The sequence below is a fragment of the Nannobrachium achirus genome (assembly GCF_963921795.1).
Source record: "Nannobrachium achirus genome assembly, chromosome: 22".
Classification (NCBI taxonomy): domain Eukaryota; kingdom Metazoa; phylum Chordata; class Actinopteri; order Myctophiformes; family Myctophidae; genus Nannobrachium; species Nannobrachium achirus.
The window spans coordinates 13,014,930-13,034,912 of NC_137829.1; the positions used below are offsets into that span (position 1 = coordinate 13,014,930).

The window sequence follows — 19,983 nt, forward strand, 5'->3', positions numbered from 1 at the left end:
GTAAAGTACAAATAACTCAAAATTGTACTTAAGTACAGTACTTAAGTAAATGTACTTAGTTACTTTCACCACAATGCCCGTATCTCACCTGTACTGGCTGGTGCAACCATCCACAACTACCTACTGTAAGGCTGGGGATGCAGTTGTCAGGCAGCAGCTGTCATTAGCTCGCTTCCACCTGCCGTAATGGCAATGGGGAGAAGAACTTGGCAGGAGAGAAGGGTGAACGTCATGAATATTTATGAGGATCTGAAAATATATCTTCCCATTGACTAAAACAAAGGCGAGAGAGAAAGAGACAGACAGATAGTCTGTGTGTGTGTGTGTGTGTGTGTGTGTGTGTGTGTGTGTGTGTGTGTGTGTGTGTGTGTGTGTGTGTGTGTGTGTGTTTGAGAGAGAGAGAGAGAGAAATAGAGCGTGTGTGGGGAGAGAGAGAGAGTGTGTTCTCTCAAAGTATTACTCATCATTCCAGCTGATTGGCTTTGTGATGTGAAGGTTAATCAGACCGTGGAGAGAGGTGGGCAAAAACAGAGGCGATGGCTTTAAAGAAAGGGAAGATTAAAAAAAGGAAAAACACACATACACACCCGCACAAATCTGCAAACACTCATTCATGCACATATTAGACCCTCACATGGATTGGATATGGATCTGATATGATTATTCTGGCTGCCGTTAAACCCATGGAGGCAGAGAAGTATGTCCTCTTTGCCCTGTGTCTACATTATACTTTCAAACTATGCTAGGCTGCAAACTGAGGGAGATAAAACTGAGGTTAAATTACAATCTTGCTTCCCTCTGCTGAACGAGGCTCATTAACAAACCAAGTTGCGTTGCGTCCCTTTTGCTGCATAAGGATGCTATACAATATATACAGTTCCATCTAAAAAATTTGAATATTGCGTAAAGAATAGATGCCATAGAACCCCAAATCATAACTGACTGCGGAAACTGACTTATGAAGGTTGACATTTCTCTATTTTAAATCCTTGTTTTGAGCAGTCTCCTGTAATATTTTGAAATACGGACCTTTGATAATCATGAGCAGTAAGTTTTACAAAAAAGTTTGTGAATAGTTCACTGAATCTGCAATGTATCTAGCATATCTGAAAGTTTAAAACAATACATGAAAGTTTCAAGAAAATGTACTTTTACACACACACACCCCTAACACCACCTGGATCAATTCACCTTGATAGTCTCTTATCAGCGCACCTGTGTAATTCTGCGTATTCACCATGAGACGGCGACAACAGCCATTCACTTGGATAGTCGCTGACATCACTCATTTGCGACACATCTTTCGTTGTTTATCTACTAGCCTAGCTCGGCTGTGTTTAGCCATTAGCTTACTATGCCTAACTCTAACCGTAACCCTAACCGTAACCTCTGTAAAACTATACCTAACCCTAACCCTAATGAATATTAGCATTGCCATGGTAAACCCCTTATGTGGTCTCACCTGCTGAACCTTGACCTGTCTGTCAAACCTATGTATATGGTTACCAACAGATGTGTTGTTTTCTTTTGTATGCAGAACAATACCGCTGAGATTGCGCTAGAAGAATAAAGATATGATTTCACGGCAGTCACATTCCAGCTTGATTGTTCATGCGTTGACCCACATCTCTCTGGTTTCATCTATTGGCTGGCTGCCCCATCATGTGACATGTACTGTTTAGTTGTGTGGTGCTGAATTACACGTCTCGTGTCTATTATCGAACAACCGATACTACTACTACTACAATTCCAATTAGAAGCCCCACCCCCTTCCAACAACAACAACTATGTATATTTCCAAGGTTTGAGCAAGTCACTTAACCACTATACTTAGTTGACCAGGGCATACAGACTTAAGCCCTGTTTATACGGGCGGCTCAACGGTAGAGTGGCCGCCTGTGAACTGGAAGTTTGTTCGATCTCGGGCTCCCCCAGAGTGTGCGTCGAAGTGTCCTTGAGCAAGACACTGAACCTCTAACTGCCCCTGATGAGCATGTTGGTAGTCTGGGATCACTTCACTTTTCGGACTTGTAACCGGTCTGGAGCGGAAACCTCAAAACGTCACGTTGTAGTACTCAAAGGACTACAATTTGGCCGGAACTATCCACCGGAAACAGTTTTAACCCAAAATAATTCCCCTGCACTCAAGGACATACTTTTAAGGCCTACCTAATAAACTCCTTGATGCAGAGTAGTTTTGCTTTTGAAAAATTTGTTTGTTATATGCATCTTTTTTTAGTCCAACTCGTAGCGACTGGAAAGACTACACTAGGCTACTCGAGCATTTTAAAAGGGATTGGGGAAACAAACGGAGGGAACCAAATCAGAGCGACGCCGCTTCTTCTAGTGGTTTCCGCGTTGGGCGGAAACCAAACGGGCTGTTGTGAACAAACACCAGGCTTTCTCTCTGAAAGCCTGGTGGGCGAGGTTAAGCATGTTGGTGCCTTGCATAGTTTCCTCCGCCATTGGATGTGTGAATCTGTGTGTGAATGGGTGAATGTAATGCACAATCATTGCAAAGCACCCTGGATAAAGGCGCTATATAAATGCACCATTTATCATTTATACATCATCATACAAGGGGAAGAAAAGACAAAATATGTATTTTTCCTAAATTGATTATCTTAATATAAATGATTATACATTTAAAGGTATATTCAGTGATTGTATTTTATTCAAATAAAAATATAATTGTTATATTTTCCATTCATTCTCCTCACTAGAATGTGTGCTGACCATATATTGACTTCCACCATGGCCCGTGTTGTGAGCATAGCTAGATTCCGTTTTCAGAGGTGGCCAGCCAGTCCTCGACCAATCAGGGTAGAGTATGGCCGTAGTTGTCTCCACCAGCCGAAGGCTGAGGGAGAGTATGTTTTCCCCTCCGTCCGTCCGTCCGTCCGTCCGTCCGTGCGTGCGTGCGTCCGTGCGTCCTCGCAGTTTGTGAGCAGCTAATCTCAGTCACCGTTGGCCCGATCGCTGCCAAACTGAGCACACACACTCCCTGGATGCCAATCTAGAACCTCTGCCCCACATTTTTCAAATCAGCCTCATGGTGGTGCTATAACAGGCCGATTTGTGTGGCATGGTTGTTACCAGCTAATCTCCGGCGCCGTTGGCCCGATCGCTGCCAAACTGAGCACACACACTCCCTGGATGCTAATTCAGAACCTCTGCCCCACATTTTTTAAATCAGCCTCATGGTGGCGCTATAACAGGCCGATTTGTGTGGCCTGGTGGAGACCTGTGCTCGGAAGAGCACTGCTTCTAGTTATGTTATGATGTTTAGTTATGATGGTCAAAATAAAAGTTTTGAGAACCACAGTCACTCTGAATTAAGAACGTCTGCTAAATGCCTAGATTGTAAACTACTGAACTCATAAAATGCCACAGTCTCGTAGTAAATCAGTATCATACATATCCTGAAGCTGGAGACGTAGGCCTATATATTCAGTGATTGGGTCTAATGATCAAAACAAGAACATTATAACGGTGTAGGGAATCTATAAAAAACTAAACATTTCCACGCTGTGACAAAATGACCCCCGGCCACTTTCATTATCACTGAATACACCTTTAAATAATCAATTACTGTACTTGATAATCCATAGTTTGATTAGCTGTTCCATCCCATCTAGAGATGGGACGATAAGCAATATTATCGTTTATCGTGATAAAAAAACACTCACGATAATCGTATTGCGGAGATTAAATTTATCGTGATATCGTCCTCCGTCATGCACTGGGATCAATTCACCTTTTATTTGCCGAGCTTCATATCCGGTACCACTTAAACCCTCTATAACTACTCGACACCGTCCTTTTTTCACTCTCTATCAAACGTCTTCGTGAGCTTCTAGATCGGCAATTTTATGGTAAATGTTCCGCCCCAGGATAATCGATTTTTGATTATCGCAATAATATTGTGAATTGCAATTTCTTTTTTTACAATAATTGTATTGTGATCGTCCCATCCCTATACTGTAGTTGATAATCCATAGTTTGATTAGCCGTTCCATCGCATCTTACCGGTGCAGTAGAAGGAGAGGAAGAAGAGCATGAGGCCGGTGACCAGGTTTCCCAGGAAGGTGACCACGCCGCAGGTGATGCCCTCGGGGACCGGGTACACCGTCTCGATGAACAGCTCAAAGAAGATGGGCACGCTGCTGTTGATGAAGATGCCCACCAGGATGCAGGAGGTGTACAGGGTGGCTGCGGAGGGCAAGGGAGAGAGAACCACATCAATAAATAAATTAGCGTAAACAATGGAACTGCTATATACATTCATAGCAAAGCTTTGGTCCCGTGTCAAAAACGAAAGAGGAATTAAACAATTTAAGCACCATTTTATACTTTGGCTATTCATGAATAGCAGATCTACAGGCTCAAAGGCGTGTTGTGAGCTTATAGATTGTAGATTATTTTGCCAATAACGATGTGCCCCAAAATAAGGAAACCATGTTGAGAGTGGTTAACCACTTGTGGACATGAACATTTGGCGGAGAAAGTTGACGAACAAGATGGGTCATGTAAACGTTGCACGTTAGGAATTGGAAAAGCTGATCATGAAATCAATAATATATCGGCATTTGGATATTGACACACGGGCTGCATTAACAGATTCCCTGCCAATAAAACCCTGTCTAAGTCCTTCTCTGCCAGGCCCGAGGAACCCGAAAACCAGAAGCGGAAATGGTCCGTCCCTGCCTTGGGGTTGTTTGCTTTCTGTTTACACAAGCGGCTTGATGATAGAGAATGGATGGACGGATTTTCACCGGGTTTGTTTTGTTTTGAAGCTGTGAACAACCTACACACGCAAGATGCATAGTCTGTGTCCAATTGCGCACGATGGAAACTCTAGCGCCCACGTTAAAAAGGTAAGAGAAGACAGGCAGTGAAAGACATGGGACTTTCTCGGGTTCCTCGGGTGGTCGCGGTCAATGAGTTAAAGTGAAGGTGGGCCCCGGACCGTCGGCTGACCATGTACTGTATGGTTTAGGTGGTTAATCAATCCGTGGGGCATTCTGTGACACATTTGTTCCATATGATGGTGATAATACATATCTTCATGTGCAACCGTAAAGCACAGGTAACTGTATGTGAACACGGCTATACTTGTATACGTACGGAGAGAACAGACTTTTACTTACTTTTACTTTGTTAAGCCCACCAATGTGTTGATAGGAGAAAAGCCAAGATGGAAAATGGTTCTGGAATTGATTTGTCTCTACGGTGCCCTTTCTAGGTTTTCATACAGTGCTGTAATAAGACACAAATACTCCTGGCTAGAGCAGCTGTTCAAACAGTGAAGGTCAGTCAGGTTGGGTACACAACAACAAGACAAGACATCTTTTTTCCTGCCACCGTCCCGCCATGAACCGGTGTTCTCTCCTGCTTTGTTTCACTTCATCAGTCCTAGGATTATAGATGGCCCGCTTCACTCTGACCGCCCGGTACATTATCTTCATATAAGATTTCGATTTAAAAGAGCAGGATTGCACTCCACGGCATGGCCATTTTATAACGCTTAATTCAATTTTGGAGTTAAAGTCGTTGGCCCTCAGTCTGCCATCAATTTAAAAATACCTGCACTGGCGAGTTATTTTGTGCATTTCTGAATTCACTTTTCACAAAGACATGGGGGGGTGGTGTCTAACACAGTAAAAGCCTCAGTGTTTATTTGTCCTTTAACTAAGAGAGTGAACAAATGTACGCTGCAACCAGATCATTATCCCGGTCCAGACGAGGAATGGAAATGTATGCTGATAGTTGATAGCAGTAGCTCAGGAGGTGGAGCGGCCACTTGGGAATTGGAAGGTTCACGGTTCGAACCCTGGCTTTCTCTGGCTTAGTGTGGAAGTGTCCTTGCAAGACACTGAACCCCAAATTGGATGAGCGGGTCGGTACCTTGCATAGTTTCCTTCACCATCGGTGTGTGAATGTGTGTGTGAATGGTGAATGTAATAGACATTGTAAAGTGCTTTGGATAAAGAGCTATAAAAATACACCATTTACCAACATTAACGTACTAGTCTGTGGAAGGATATGAGAAAGGCAATGGGAACACTGCAATAAACATACGACAAACAAATGAACCACCGGCTTCTCACAGTTACATACGCAGCTGTGCTATCAATACGGCAGGGCTTTGATAATGAGAAAACAATGGTGCATTCAGGTTTTAACTCCCTGCTGTGAAGACTGGCTGCGTTTCTCCACTAAATCCTCAGAGTGAACCGATTTAGGTCATCCATTTCAAAAGCATTTCGCTATTAGAGAACCGGTCAATGCCAAGCATGATGCACTGTATGCATGATTGCCTGTAGGCATGCACGTGCATGTGTTTGTGTGGCTAGACAGAGCATTGCTAGAGAGTTCCCCAGTTTAACCACTTTAGCACTATATTCATCTGATATCTCCTTTTTCATCTTTAAAAAGTGTAAAAACTATTTTAACAATATTAATCTAGTATTTTTTGCATAAAATATTTTGTCAATCGAGCCCAGAAGCCACTCACGCAGTTTTCAAAGCCCGGCTCCTCCCCCAACAACCAAAGAGCAGGTATCAAACTCTGCACTGTACCGTTTCACCCTCTGTGCTTCTCCTCACATTATTATTACATCAGGTTCACAGCCTTCAAATCCCACAAGGCAGTAAGAAGAGAGATACAAAGTGAAGCACTGCACTGGAACCTCAGCAGTCCTTTCCTGTGAGGACTGCTAGGCCTCATTCACACTCTGTAGTCCCATGGTGTCCTGTGCCGTCGCTGCCTGTTTTCGGCACGCGACACCAGTCGTGTGATGGGAGTATGAATTAACTCTGTTGGGGTCTATACTTGGCCGTATGGTCATCTCAAGGCATCATAATCGCTGATTGCGATGCCTTGAGCTGGTAGATCTGCTATATTCGCCGAATGTTTGGCTATTTTTGCCTACATTCATGGGGTTAAATAACTACAAAATGTAAGTATACGGAACATACAGTGCCACTGCACTGGGCAAAATATGAAACAATGGAAAACTATGGATTAAAATACGTTAGGTGGTGTTTAACATCGCATGCTGTTTAACATCCCAACGGGGATGATAAGGGGGAGTGGGGACATTTGGCGGACTCTGCGGCAGGATCACTCACGCGCCCATGCCAGGTGGATGAGCGAGGCTGGAGCCTGCCTGCTCGTCTGTGGGCTGCCAGCGCGGGGATGGGAGGGAGATTAATAGACTGACAGCGGTGCCAAGGCTGGGAGAATGGTGATGGATGATCATGGTGAGTATCAGCAGGTTTTGAACAGTATACGCTGTTTTTTGGACTCGGGAGAACTGCAAGGAGACGCGACTCGTCTCCACTCGGTCCCCAAGTCCTTAATAGGTCTGTCGCTGATGTCTTCTCGCTAATGGACTGGCAGTGCTGAATATGTATTGAACCTAACCGCAAGACTGGAATACAAACACGGGCTAGTACCTCTGTGTCTATATACGCTTAATGAATCCCTTAAATTATTCAAGAGGGGGCCATGCCAGACGTCGCAATCCATCTGATGTCAAGGCAGCTAAATTCATTCTGTGTGCGTACGACATCGCCTTTAAATACAGTAAGTTTTTTCCGGCGTCTGTGCGGCAGTGGAGACCGACCCACCTGTGGTGGAGGGTAGGTGGGTGAATCTGGTGAGGCAGGTGAGGGTAAACCAGGTGGAGGAGAGCGAGGCACCGGCCAGCATCAACACCAGGATAAGCTTCAACATGCCCCGGATGGAGTCCGCAAACCTGTGGCATAGGAGAGGAAAAAAGGGACTACGTTTAAAAAGCACTGAAGCATACAGAGAAATACAGTATATGCAAACTACTCCATAAGCAATACCTCCAGCATCCACACATATCTCAACACCTCAGGGAATGGAGGCAGACAGCGCTTGAGAGACGGTACGCTGAGCAAAGATAGCAGACCTGGAAAGGTGAGAGACATCCTTCACGGTGAGCAACCTAGCACCTGCCTCGCATCTGACTCTGTGTCATAATCTATTAGCGGAGACGCGTACCATTTCAGCCGGTGGGATAGATCATTTCCGCCCGCCACTTGTTGTCAGAGTGCCTGAGCTGAGAGAGCTCTTTGTCATTATGTGCGTGCATACACCACTCAAGAGTGTTTATTTAACTGGTTGCACCAGCAAAGCAGGTGACCGCGAGACGGAGGTTCTTGTTCTCAAAGACACTCTGGTTCTTGTACTGCGAGTAGATTTGTGGCCCTCTGCTGTGCCCTCACCGATCGCTACCTCTGTCTCTGGGTGATGTAAATTACTGCGCTAATTATCTCCCTCAGGCCGGAAGGCGGAGTAAATGGGAGCTCATCGGTAGGTTTTCGGCAGCGGGTCGGGAACGCTATCGACGGAAAACTGGAAGACTGGACTTTATCAGTTTTGTTGAGTCGCCCCTTGACGTCGGTGAATTGTAGCGAGTTGTAAATGGACCATAATGCTACTGCTGCAGCAAAACCAAGGCTAAATAAGCCAGAGACATTTTCCCGTTGCACATTTTAACTAAATAGCATATTCACAATCTCAACGCTCAATTTCCTATACTAATCAACTCCAAGGCAACGCTAGTAATAGTGATGTGTGTTGTTTTGGTGTGAGGAGAAGGAAAACACTGGACAGGAAGCATCTCCGCTTCTGCTCCGCGGTTGCCAGATTCTGTGAGTTAAACAAGCGACCAGGTCTATGAAAACAAAGCCTAAAGAAGCGTCCAGTTTCACCTATTGAGCTCTATTACATTAGCTATTTTCGAAAAGAATGTTGAAAGCAAGGCCAAATAAGCAACTACAATTCAGAAACATGCCCAAACTAAAGTAACCCACAACTAGAAACATTATAGGAAAACAGGATCAAAGTCGCTTGTAACGAGCCGATATGGCAACACAGTGCGCATGCGCAAAACTGTACAGTAATTACAGTCGGCATACAGTCGGCTGGAAAATTCAATGTGCTTAGTTTTTTGCAGTTCTTTGCAGTCTGTGAACAGTTTGAACAAGTCTCCTGTAGTATTTTCGGTGTGGAGGCACCTTAATGTGTACTTACAAGGACCGGCAGTGAATATTTGACACAACACACAACTATCTCCAAGTCCATGTATAGGAACACATCTAATCACAGCTCCATTTAAGCATCAGTTTTCCGCATACTGTAACTGTGGAAGAAACTGCTGTAGCCCAAGGGGCCAAACTGCGACAGAATTTTCCAAGGCTTAGCTTTTGTATCTAGCTCCTATTAAGAATAATGCATGGCTTAAGCTGGATTTCCTCCATTACTGGTAAAGGGATCTGTCGAGATAAAACCGTAGTAAAAGTGTTTTCGAGGAAGGCTCTGGGCTGGACAGCAGGAGGGAGTTCCGATCGAAGACCAAATCATCATTTACCCAGACTAGTATGGTTTTTCTTTCTCTCTCTCCCCAAAGCCACACCACTCAGATCTTCATCTCCCATCTGCCACTGGCTGGCACACATCTACAAGCCTTCCACCCACCGGGCACAAGCAGTGCCAAGAGAGGACTAAATCCTTGGTCCGCAATGAGCCAAGCCCCCTATCTCTCTGGACTGAGGATCAGCGCCACTCTCATATCGCTCCCAATCTAGAGCTCAAGCCAAAAAAGCCATACTGTAAGTAGCTTGTTTCCTCAACGCTCCATAATCGACTGATGTCTGACAGTTGACTGGCAGGGTGAAATGCAGTCAAACAGAGCTTGAATCAAACGCTGCTGTTCAGCGGAGTTTGTTAAGAGTTGGGAAAACCAGTGGTGGAGCTTGTCTTTGGGTCACCTCTCAACGACTGAACACAAAGAAGATACAGGAGCACACAATTCACTTCAATCATTTAAAATAAAAGGTCTTAACGATATGCGCGCGTGCGCACACACGCACACACACACACACACACACAATTATTGCGACCGTCAGGTCGCAGTTACTATCAAAACCTCCACCGGCTGTCTGTCAGTAAGTCAGGTCAGGTCAGGTCAGGTCAGGTCAGGTCAGGTCAGGTCACATTTTGCCCTACTCATATCTCCGCCACCGTTACCCCTATCCATGCCAAACTTTGCACACTCACTCCTTGGCTGCCAAACCACAACCTCCACCCCTCACATGGCCCTCTTCTAGCGCCACCATGAGGCCGATTCTTGCCAAACACATTTTTGGACACTGCTCCTACAGATTTTGCACTAAAATCACGCAAAGCGGTACACAGTATCTCTAAAGTCCTGTCATCAACATGGATCTGTCCCATTTCCCATATTCCCTCCTGATTGGCTACCATTGCCTTCTAAAGTTTGTGTATGCGACCTGACGGTCGCTTATCTCCTGATTTAGGGCGTCTTACTGGTATACTTATATACTTATACTTGTCGTGTCTCCGTAGCTGTGTCCTATGACATAATTTGCTCGGAGGGACATCCACGTGCATCCCAGATTTTGTGACAGTGGATGAGTACAGACTGCGCATGAAAAATAGATGCTCTGTTTGAGGAGAGGTTGAGTGAGGAGATCCATCACTACGCGCTGTATTAGAAAAAAAGGACTTGAAGTTGAAGCGATGTTAAATGAAATACAGACTAAAAAAGAATGAATAAAAATACATTCTAGATGCTTTGCTGAAGGAATGTATTAGCATATGAGGTGTTGAGGTCTATTGTGTATAACAGGAATGCACAGAAATAACTGACGCAAGTTAGAGTAAACAGTAGAGGACAGAAGACTCTTCTCACAAAGTCCTTCAGTTATCTGGAAGAAAGACATAGTTTATGTCTTGTATTGAGTGCCGCCTGTGTTGCTCCTGCTCTTCAACGCACGCAAGTCAGCAGACAGAACATTACAGCCATGTTGAGGACGCTGTACACAGACATGACAGACAAGTATAATCAGGCCTTTAGGCCATTGTGTCTGTGTGGATCAACTGTGTTTAATGCATACGTCCAAAAATCCTCTTTTCTCAACAATTTAATTAATAAAGTTGGTTCCTTCCTTTACTCTATATAAAGCGACTTTGTCTACTTATTATTATTATTTAACTCTCTCTGGGAGGGGGCCAATTCCCCAAAACCAAGGGAGCCATAGTTTGATTGAGCCTAGTTTCTCACTATTGCATAATCCATGTTTTGATTGCAAATAGCAACCTTGTGTTCAGCCTGCAGTGGACGTTTGGGCTGACCTACATACAGTACGTTGCAAGATCCTGAGTTTTCATTTGAATCTCAGAGTTAAATGAACTCTCAAGATTTGACTGTGTGTAGATCATCTCACAGGGAACTTTCACAATGTGGGTGGTACTGCAGTTTATGAGTTAAGCTCCAATGAAATCAGAGTGGATCATCATAATTTTCTGTTTTTACCCATCATCATATCTGAATAGTAAAGCTTCTGTCATGAATATTGCATGTCTCCAGAGATGTAATTCAAGGATTTGTTATAACCAACTATGTCAACTGAAAGAGCGGCCTTGTCTTGTCAAGAGGAAATGCCATAATTAAAATCCTATAATTTATGCTCCCTTTAACTGGATTATATTGCATGTCAAGATAGCGTCTTTTAAATCATGTCACATCAGATTCCATTTTCTGTACTCCACTTGCATGCCTGCAGGGAATGATTCAACAATCATTCAAGTCTGATGTTATCATTTGGCCATGTCTCTGATTTTAGTGTGCGACATTAGACATTTGGTGTGAAACATTACAGAATTAACAAGCAGACGTAGATGGCTTGAGTTGATAGCTGCAGTGACACGATGGAGAGGGCCATGCTTATTGGCCAAACAAATTAGGAAGCCATTTTTATTTGCTTGATCAAATCTCTCATTAACTCAAAATCAAGTGTCTTTTTCATAAGTCATAAACCTTGGTTCTTTTCTCTCCCATCTGCCCCTCCTGCCTCCTCCCCACTCCACCCCAGTCCCGAAGCTAGTAAATGACTGATAAATAGCCATGCATATTTGTTATTCTTGCCACACACCACTTTCTGCCCCAAAATACAGCAACTGTGTTGCCACAGTCATCTCTGACTCCAAGCTGTCTGCGTCTGGGCCATGCAATTAAACAGCCGCTGGATCGTTTGTCAAACACTTCCGCCACGCGTGCCACACCTCGGAGGGCCTGCCACTAATTGAACCCACCACGTTGTCCGCCATCCATCCATCTGTGCCATGCCGGCAACAAAATATTAGCGAGCAGTAAGTGTTTTCTTCTGGCCAAGGGCAACTTTAGCACCCCCCCCCCCCCTCCCCTCCCCTCCCCTCCCCTCCCCCCCAAAAGAAAAACGGTGAGGGGTTCAACCCACTTAAAATGTGCCACCGCTACACCTGCGGCATAAAGAGTTTTTAATGGAGGTTGTTTTTCTGCACCCTGTGGCAAGCCATGGTCCATGGCATGCTGCTGCACTCGCCTTAGGGGAGAGGGAGAGATGGTGATGATTTAATGTGATAACGCACTTCTGCAGGTGACCAATATACTGCATATGGCCAAAACATGTTTTGTGGTATTTTGTCTTTGGCAATATTTGTCAATATTTCTCAGCTTTCATAAAGCTGTAATATTAATATTTTTGTCCTAGCATAGAAAGTGACTTACATCAGCTAATCTAAAAACATAGGCCTAAAGAAGAGAAAACAGACACATCTTAACAAAAGTTAACAAAGGTTATCATCATATGAATAAGAACAAACTTAAAACCTTTGATTAGCCAAAAGTAACAACAGTGAATAGCAAGAATATTATGCATAGTAATATGACCTCAAGAAAATTAGCAATGTGTCTAGACTATATTTAAACAAGAAACAATATTTTCAAGTTCTGAAAACAGTGAACAGCAGTATTAACATTTATAATACTGTAATTACTGTTCTTGTCATATGGCTTTAACAACTTTTCAGCTGGCTGTGTTTTGGCAGGGGCAGCTGCGTACTCCATATTCTGCCCAACTATCTTTAACTGCAACTGGCCTTTGACACAGTTTACAAATAACCTTCTTGTTAAAGATCAATTTTTTCTAATCTAAACCACCACCAGGCAAGCGAAGTTGAGCCATGTCTGCTAATTAAATATTCTGTTGTGGATTCAGTGCCTCGTCTCCTTGACAGTCGAGGGCATTTCTCAATCATCTCTGGAATGCTGCTGTCACTCATTTCGTTTATCATTCAGGTAACACAGCGTGATAGAAAACCATGCGCGAATTCAAATGTCAAACAATCGATTGGGACATTCAAGCTGGCGTTCAGAGTGCCTGGTAGAGCAAGCCTTGTATTGTAGTATCAGTATGTCTAATTGGCTGATGAACAAAATCATAATCGATATTGCCAGATGGTGTTTCATGCATGGGCACGTTAATAGGAATACGGCACAATATATCATATCGCCCGCTCGCGCCCAAATTCTCAATGTCAACTTCTTCAGGGGGATAGTAGGTGGGCAAGGGACAACAGGAGCCCTCTACTTGGGTAACTCACAGAGTCCATTAGCTCGAATTGGCCTGGGGAAACAAGATCTAATGATAACAGGGGCCAGAGCCAGAGAGCGGAAGGGGAGAGAAATTATGAAGGGGACAGAGGAGGGTAAGGAAATAGGCTGCCACAAGACCAAGGGCAGTAGGCTACGCTGCAGCCAGCTACTTCCCCCAGGCAGGCAACCAGGCTTTCGAGCGGCAAGACCCAGAGCAGTAAGCCCTGGAAAAGTGAATGCCATGAAAATTGCCAATCTACAAGCTCACAACGCATCGCAGTGTGATGTGTTGTGAGGTGTTAATTCCACCAGGCAATCAGAACTTATGATTGACACGATAGGCCTATTTCTGCCTTCAACACAACACACACACACAGACACACACACACACACACCCAAGTAGACACACACAGCACCCCTCACACACCTAATATTTAAACAACACACGTAAACTTTGCATATTAAGACTGCACACACAAACATAATGTACACCTAAATAGATATTTATGGACATATGAAACGGAGGTGATACGAACCTCCCCACCCGGGCTTTGAACGCGGACCTCCCACGTGAAAGTCCAATATCTTATCCATTACTCCAAAGGAAAGGGATATCCCTATGGAATGAGGGAGATACTAGACTTTTGAGGCTTCAGGCTGGGGCTGCGACTATCGCCGCCACATATACCAACGCCATATGCACGTATACTGTAGTTTACATATGGTAATACAGATATTATATTTGTAACATACTATACTATTTTTACCTTCTACTATCTTTACCTTCTACTTACTACTGTTGTTGTTGTTATTGCTGCTACAACAACATTTAATTTCACTCTTGTGTACTGAGTACATGAGTGACCGCCAGCCTGGCTGTATCCAGCCCATGACAGATATATTTAACAAGTTCTTTGCAAACCAAGTGTAGGTAACGTTACATCACCAATATTACATAACCGTCGAAACAAAGACACTAATTAATCACGGTCCTTTCAATCAACACAAATAATCCATTACTCTGTTTGCGCAATACCCACTGTGAGGGGCTTCATTGATTACCAGCGAGACTAATAGGCTCATTTCCCTAATTACAACTTTAAGAAAAGCATCGGAAGGCCCTGCCTGTTTAGTGCTGATTGGGCCCACGGTGCTCGCGATAAACGTATATCCGTCAGCAGCAGGAACAAATCCCTTGGCTTTTGCAGACTCCGCACTTTTATCGACGTATATAGCGGCCATTTATCCGTCAACAGGGGTGTGGTGCATTAGCATCCCCCCCCCCCCCAGCCCACGACACCCCCACCTTAACAGCGCTGAATACAGATCATATATTAGGGGAGAGGGAGCGGATGAGGTGAAGGGGGCTACGACTCTCCCGGTGTGCAAAGCGACCCATGGCTGCTTCTCAGCGAAGAACATGCTCAGCAAAGGTGTTCGACTTTGGTAATCTTTTTGGCTGGGCTCCGAATGCCAAGGCTATCAAACAGAACGCCACTTGCAAATTCCCATGCATACTGAAAGGACGGATACGAGTGCAAAGGGAAGCACATGGTAAAAAGGCTTATCCACTAATTTGACGGCTCACTGGTCCCGCGGAGGCCGCTTCAGGGGACATCCCGCGCGCGCACACGCACACACACACACACACACACACACACACACACACACACACACACACACACACACACACACACACGATTTTTAGTATTCGAATTATTCAACCTCAAAGTATCCGAATAGTCGAATATTCGACAGGATTCGCCAAACTGGCCAAACCGTCAAATATTAAGTAAGCAAGAGGTGAACATTGTGAAAATAGCCGGTCTACAAGCTCACAACGCCTCGCGTGTAGATCTGATATTTTCACAATATTTATCTGCGGAACCGAGTCACATTAAATGTAATACCTACAATTCCAAGTGCTTGTCAAGGTGGGGGTCCTCAGTTCAAATATGTTTATTTTGGGGCTCACAGCCTAAAAAGGTTTGAGAACCCCTGGTATAGAGCATTAACAAATTCATCCACCAGGGGCATTGACAACTCATTCTTATGACTTCCCATCTAGCCAAGCTTTATAAACTATATATCTTTTAAAGAGAAAACAATAAAAATAAAAAAATATTCGACTTCGGTGAACAACGTTGAATAGTGACTTTGATATTCGAATATTTGGTGAATGCCCTAATACACACACACACAGGCACGCGGCAATGATAATGTCAGGCATTGCAATGGAAATTGAGTGATAACTTGTGTGTGTGGCAATGACTATTTTGAGTAAGATTCAAAGCATCCATCGTTTAGTTTTACTGTAAGATACAAAAGTGTATGACTTACCTGGCCATCGCCACACCAAACACACAGCCACCAACTATGGACCAAAACCCAATCCAACCTGCATCCACCTGAGAGAGAGAGAGGGAAAGAGGGAGAGAGATTTCAAGTAAAGATAGGAGAGTGAGAAGAGAAGAGAAGAGAAGAGAAGAGAAGAGAAGAGAAGAGAAGAGAAGAGAAGAGAAGAGAAGAGAAGAGAAGTATTATTTGGTGTTCATCATCAGCATGCTGTTCACGGTTGTAAAGACAGGGTAGACAGGGAGCAGGCACCAAGTGTCTGAAGTCTGCCGAGACCTGTCAATCAACGAGTCTAGTAAATTGGTGGGCAGAATTGTGGTAGGAGAGAAAGAAAACAGCCTGTGTGTGTGTGTGTGTGTGTGTGTGTGTGTGTGTGTGTGTGTGTGTGTGCGTGTGCGCGCGCGAGAGAGAGAGAATGCGTGGGCGTGTAAGATTGATGTCCTTTCTTATTTACACACAAGCAAATAGCAAACACACACCCTTGGCCTGACAGATGGAGCAGAGGACGTTATGACCAAGGGTCCACTGGAGATTCAGCATGACAAGCAGCCTTATAAATGCAGTCACGCACTCACACACACGCAATGCAACGCAACACAACACAACAGTAACACAAGACACTAATCTGAGTAACGAACAGGAGAGGATGTTTCTTTGTACGCCAACGAAGGTGTTTGACTCCCATCAATCTCCACACAGCAAATAACTCACGTCACACCACAACAACCAGATGGGCGACTAAACAAGATAGCAGAATCTAAAGTGGGATCTGATGCATTCTGCTTAATCATACACTGCATTGCCCTGTCAGAAAAATCTATAATGAAGAAAAGTAGACTATCAAGGCTATTAAATGGAAAATGTATTCAGGGTAATCCATTCTGTCAAAACCTTGCTATGATTGAGCTTAGAGAGCTTACATCCCTCATAATGATCCATGCTAGCTAACCTCCTTCGGGACGCTATAGCTCTCAGTGGGCAGGTGCCCGGCTATCATTTGCATTAGCCAAGGCAAACGTGGCGTGAATTAAGTGCACCCCGGAGTTTGCACACACACACATTGAGTAGTTGCCACGCAGCATATGGATATAAAATATTTCAAATATGACAGCACACAGTGTTTGCCTCCACTTTTGAGAAGCTTAACACAAAGCTGTTTAAATCCGAGATGAAAATGGATGTTGATTAACAACAGTATTCTTATTGCCGGGACAACTGATTTGAAGCAATCGAGGCTGGGGTTAGAAAAAGCTGGGACTTCATCCCCTTGACACATTGACGTGTTTGTTGCTCCTTATGTCTCTCTCTGTCTCTCTCTAGCCATGTCTCATTATAAGCTGTTTTAAGCCAGTTATCATAGACTTTATCCATAGCTTTATTTCAGCACTGCAATCCTCAAGTGTAATCCCAGGGAATCCATTTCAACAGTCTTAACAAGGAAGTACTCTTGTCTAGTAGCAATGGCTTTTCCTGGGATAAAACTTTCACAAAGCTCCCAGAGTTCAAGGGTGACTTGCTAAAGAAATTGAATTCCCTTGAATTTGGTTCTTCAACTCCATTCTAGAAGGCCATTATCCGTTTATGAAGCAATTACATGAGTGCAGCTCTGAAACCCACTGTCAGAGCTGTCCTCATTAATATGGAGCTCTGTGTGTTATCCACTGCCTGAAAGTCTGGCAAGGTTTTCGATCCAGGGTTCAGGCAACAGGTACTGTAGGCAGCTGGGACCCTAGACTCAAGGGCCCAGAGAACAGAGGATGGGTCTACTACAGTATCACACCTTTGATCTAGTCATTCTGTTTGTATTCACATCTCAGATCCAGATGAGACGAATTCTCTTTTTCAAGAGAGGGCTGCAACGACAGAGAGACCTGCTGTGAATGTAGACTGCAGTCCTCACCTGACTTCCCAATCCACACACCATCCCCACCCGCGGTTGTTAATGTCTAATGTCCACAGCTTCACATTGCCAGCTTTAAGCCCAGCTCCATCTCTAGCTGGCCCCCCAACTGCCTTGTTCCACCCTGGAAATGGTTGCCTCCCGCTGTTCAATTCCCCTGCCAGGGGAGTCCTGCGTCCCTCTGTTTCGTTACCTATTATTTATTTGTTCAGTTCAATGCTGCCTGTGCAGGCACCACAGCACAGATCGGGAAGCATTTCCCTGACAAGGGAGGAAGAGAGGCCGAGAGGACTCAGTAGAGAGACATAGCGCTAGCCTGGGGCTGACAACGTTGTCAGTGTTAGGGCGAGTCACATTTGGCAAGTAATTAATAGAAGGTTGTGGTGTGTGCAGGGGTCTGTCTGGCTGCAAGCTTTTTTGCCCTTCCGTGGTTTTTGGCCCTTTGAAGGCAATGGGCTCACGGAATTGATTTAGTGTTAAGTTGCACTTGAAGAGTCTATGTTTTTTTTTTCTTCGTCTGGGTATATAGCAGGGGTAACATTCCTGCCCACCACCACGGAGACAGAGGTTTGATTCCTCCACGGTGCCTCTGGCAAGGAACACAATTGGCCATGTTGGCAGATTGGAAGCCGGCAGGGGAGAGCGTTCTATGTCACTGCTCTAGCAACTCCTACAAGTTGGCCAGGGCGCCCGTTCCAAACACGGAGCAAATCTGGGAGTGATATCGTGTGCCTCTGCATGCGTTACACCTTCCTGGTGAAACTCCTTACTGTCAGATGAAACAAGCAGGCGATGTCTCCGTGTGTATTGGAGGAGTGGTTGTCGCTCCCCAGACCAACATTAGAGGTTGGCTGTGACAGTGACTATACACATGGGGGAGAAATAAGCACGACGACAAATACAAATTTCTTTCCAACTTTTTGCCCCAATGCACTTAAATGTGACCCAGCATAGCAGAGGGGCAGTCATTTCGGAAAGCACAGCTTTAGACCAGCCCTGAAATTACTTTTTTTTCTTTTTTCTAAAATGTGATAAAGCCACAAAAGCATATAATAAATATCAGGCTACATTTCACTTAAACGCCAGAGATTAACTCTGCATGTAAATAAGACTTTTTAAAATTAATGTGAAGAGAAACCTCACATTTTGCAGGTTACATTTCATCTAAAAGGCTGAATTTCTCAGATCTAGTATTTCTGCATGGCATAACTCTATAAGCTATATCTACAAAACTGTTGGGTCAATCTTCACAACCAATATATCATTTTGTAGCGATGATTCCCAGCTTTCAAATTAAATGAAAGAATGAAAATGAAAAAAATGTCAATGACTAGCCCTCAGCTGTGTTCGGACAGAAATGGTTTCAGCTATCGAGATCCAAGGATTCCACAGGGGAAATTATAGCTTCTAAGACAATGTTTTGATGTTTCATATTTGTGGTACCCCCTATGTTCAGAAGTGAAATTACTTCAATTCTGCTTTGTTTAGAGGCCCTGCAATATGTGGTTTAAATTTGGGGTTGATGGGATGATGCCTTCAGGATCCCAGAAATTTTGGAGGGAAATTATAGCCAATTGGTATGTTGGTATGGCATATAAAAAAATCTGTATGATGCGTTTCAGGTTCTACTTTATTGTTGTTAAATTGTTTTTGTTCGGCATCGTCAGACATTATAGCAGCAAGAAAAGACAAAACAAGAGGAAAAAGACGGTAGGCTAAGACAATAATAGGAGATTAAGTTCTGTGAAGTAGTTTGCGTGATTACAGTGTGATTACACACATGGTTGTTTAAGAAGTTAAAATATTACAAATCAATTTGGGACATTTCTTTCTGAAAGAGATCAGTGTGATATGAGACCAGACTGGATGTGGATGCATGTAAATGTCTTCTAAAAGTCTTCTTTAACAAGATGCTGTTAATTGTGAAAGCTTGGTATCTGGATAGCTAATCTAGCGCCGACCACAAGAGAATACAATGTTTCAGTGTCATACAACACCAAGAAAAAAATGAAGACGCTATTATGATTCAGATTAAACTGAAACATTTTTGGGAGCAGAACTTCGGTGGAAGGCTTGTAAAGGTGTTTAACTTGCTAATGAAAGAGACATATGCAGACGCCAAAGTTTAGTGTCTAGCAACTTAATGTTGTTAGCAGTATCATTGAACTGTAAAGAGGAGAGACTACCGAAGGGAAGTGGAATAATGTGGTAACCTTGAAAGAGGAAAAGGGCTTTAAGTGACAGCGCCCACCC

General features: G+C 44.0%; 1 protein-coding gene across 1 annotated transcript in view; it reads right to left on the bottom strand.

Annotated features, from left to right (window-relative positions):
• The window catches only part of slc49a4 (solute carrier family 49 member 4), a 65,806-nt gene that overhangs the window by 13,905 nt on the left and 31,918 nt on the right, over positions 1-19,983 (bottom strand). Inside the window, exons 6-8 of the mRNA XM_080753336.1 lie at positions 15,816-15,883; positions 7,636-7,763; positions 4,030-4,212 (exon numbers count right to left, since the gene is read on the bottom strand). Coding sequence (XP_080609462.1) covers positions 4,030-4,212; positions 7,636-7,763; positions 15,816-15,883 — 379 coding nt within the window. The remainder of the gene's footprint in view (positions 1-4,029; positions 4,213-7,635; positions 7,764-15,815; positions 15,884-19,983) is intronic.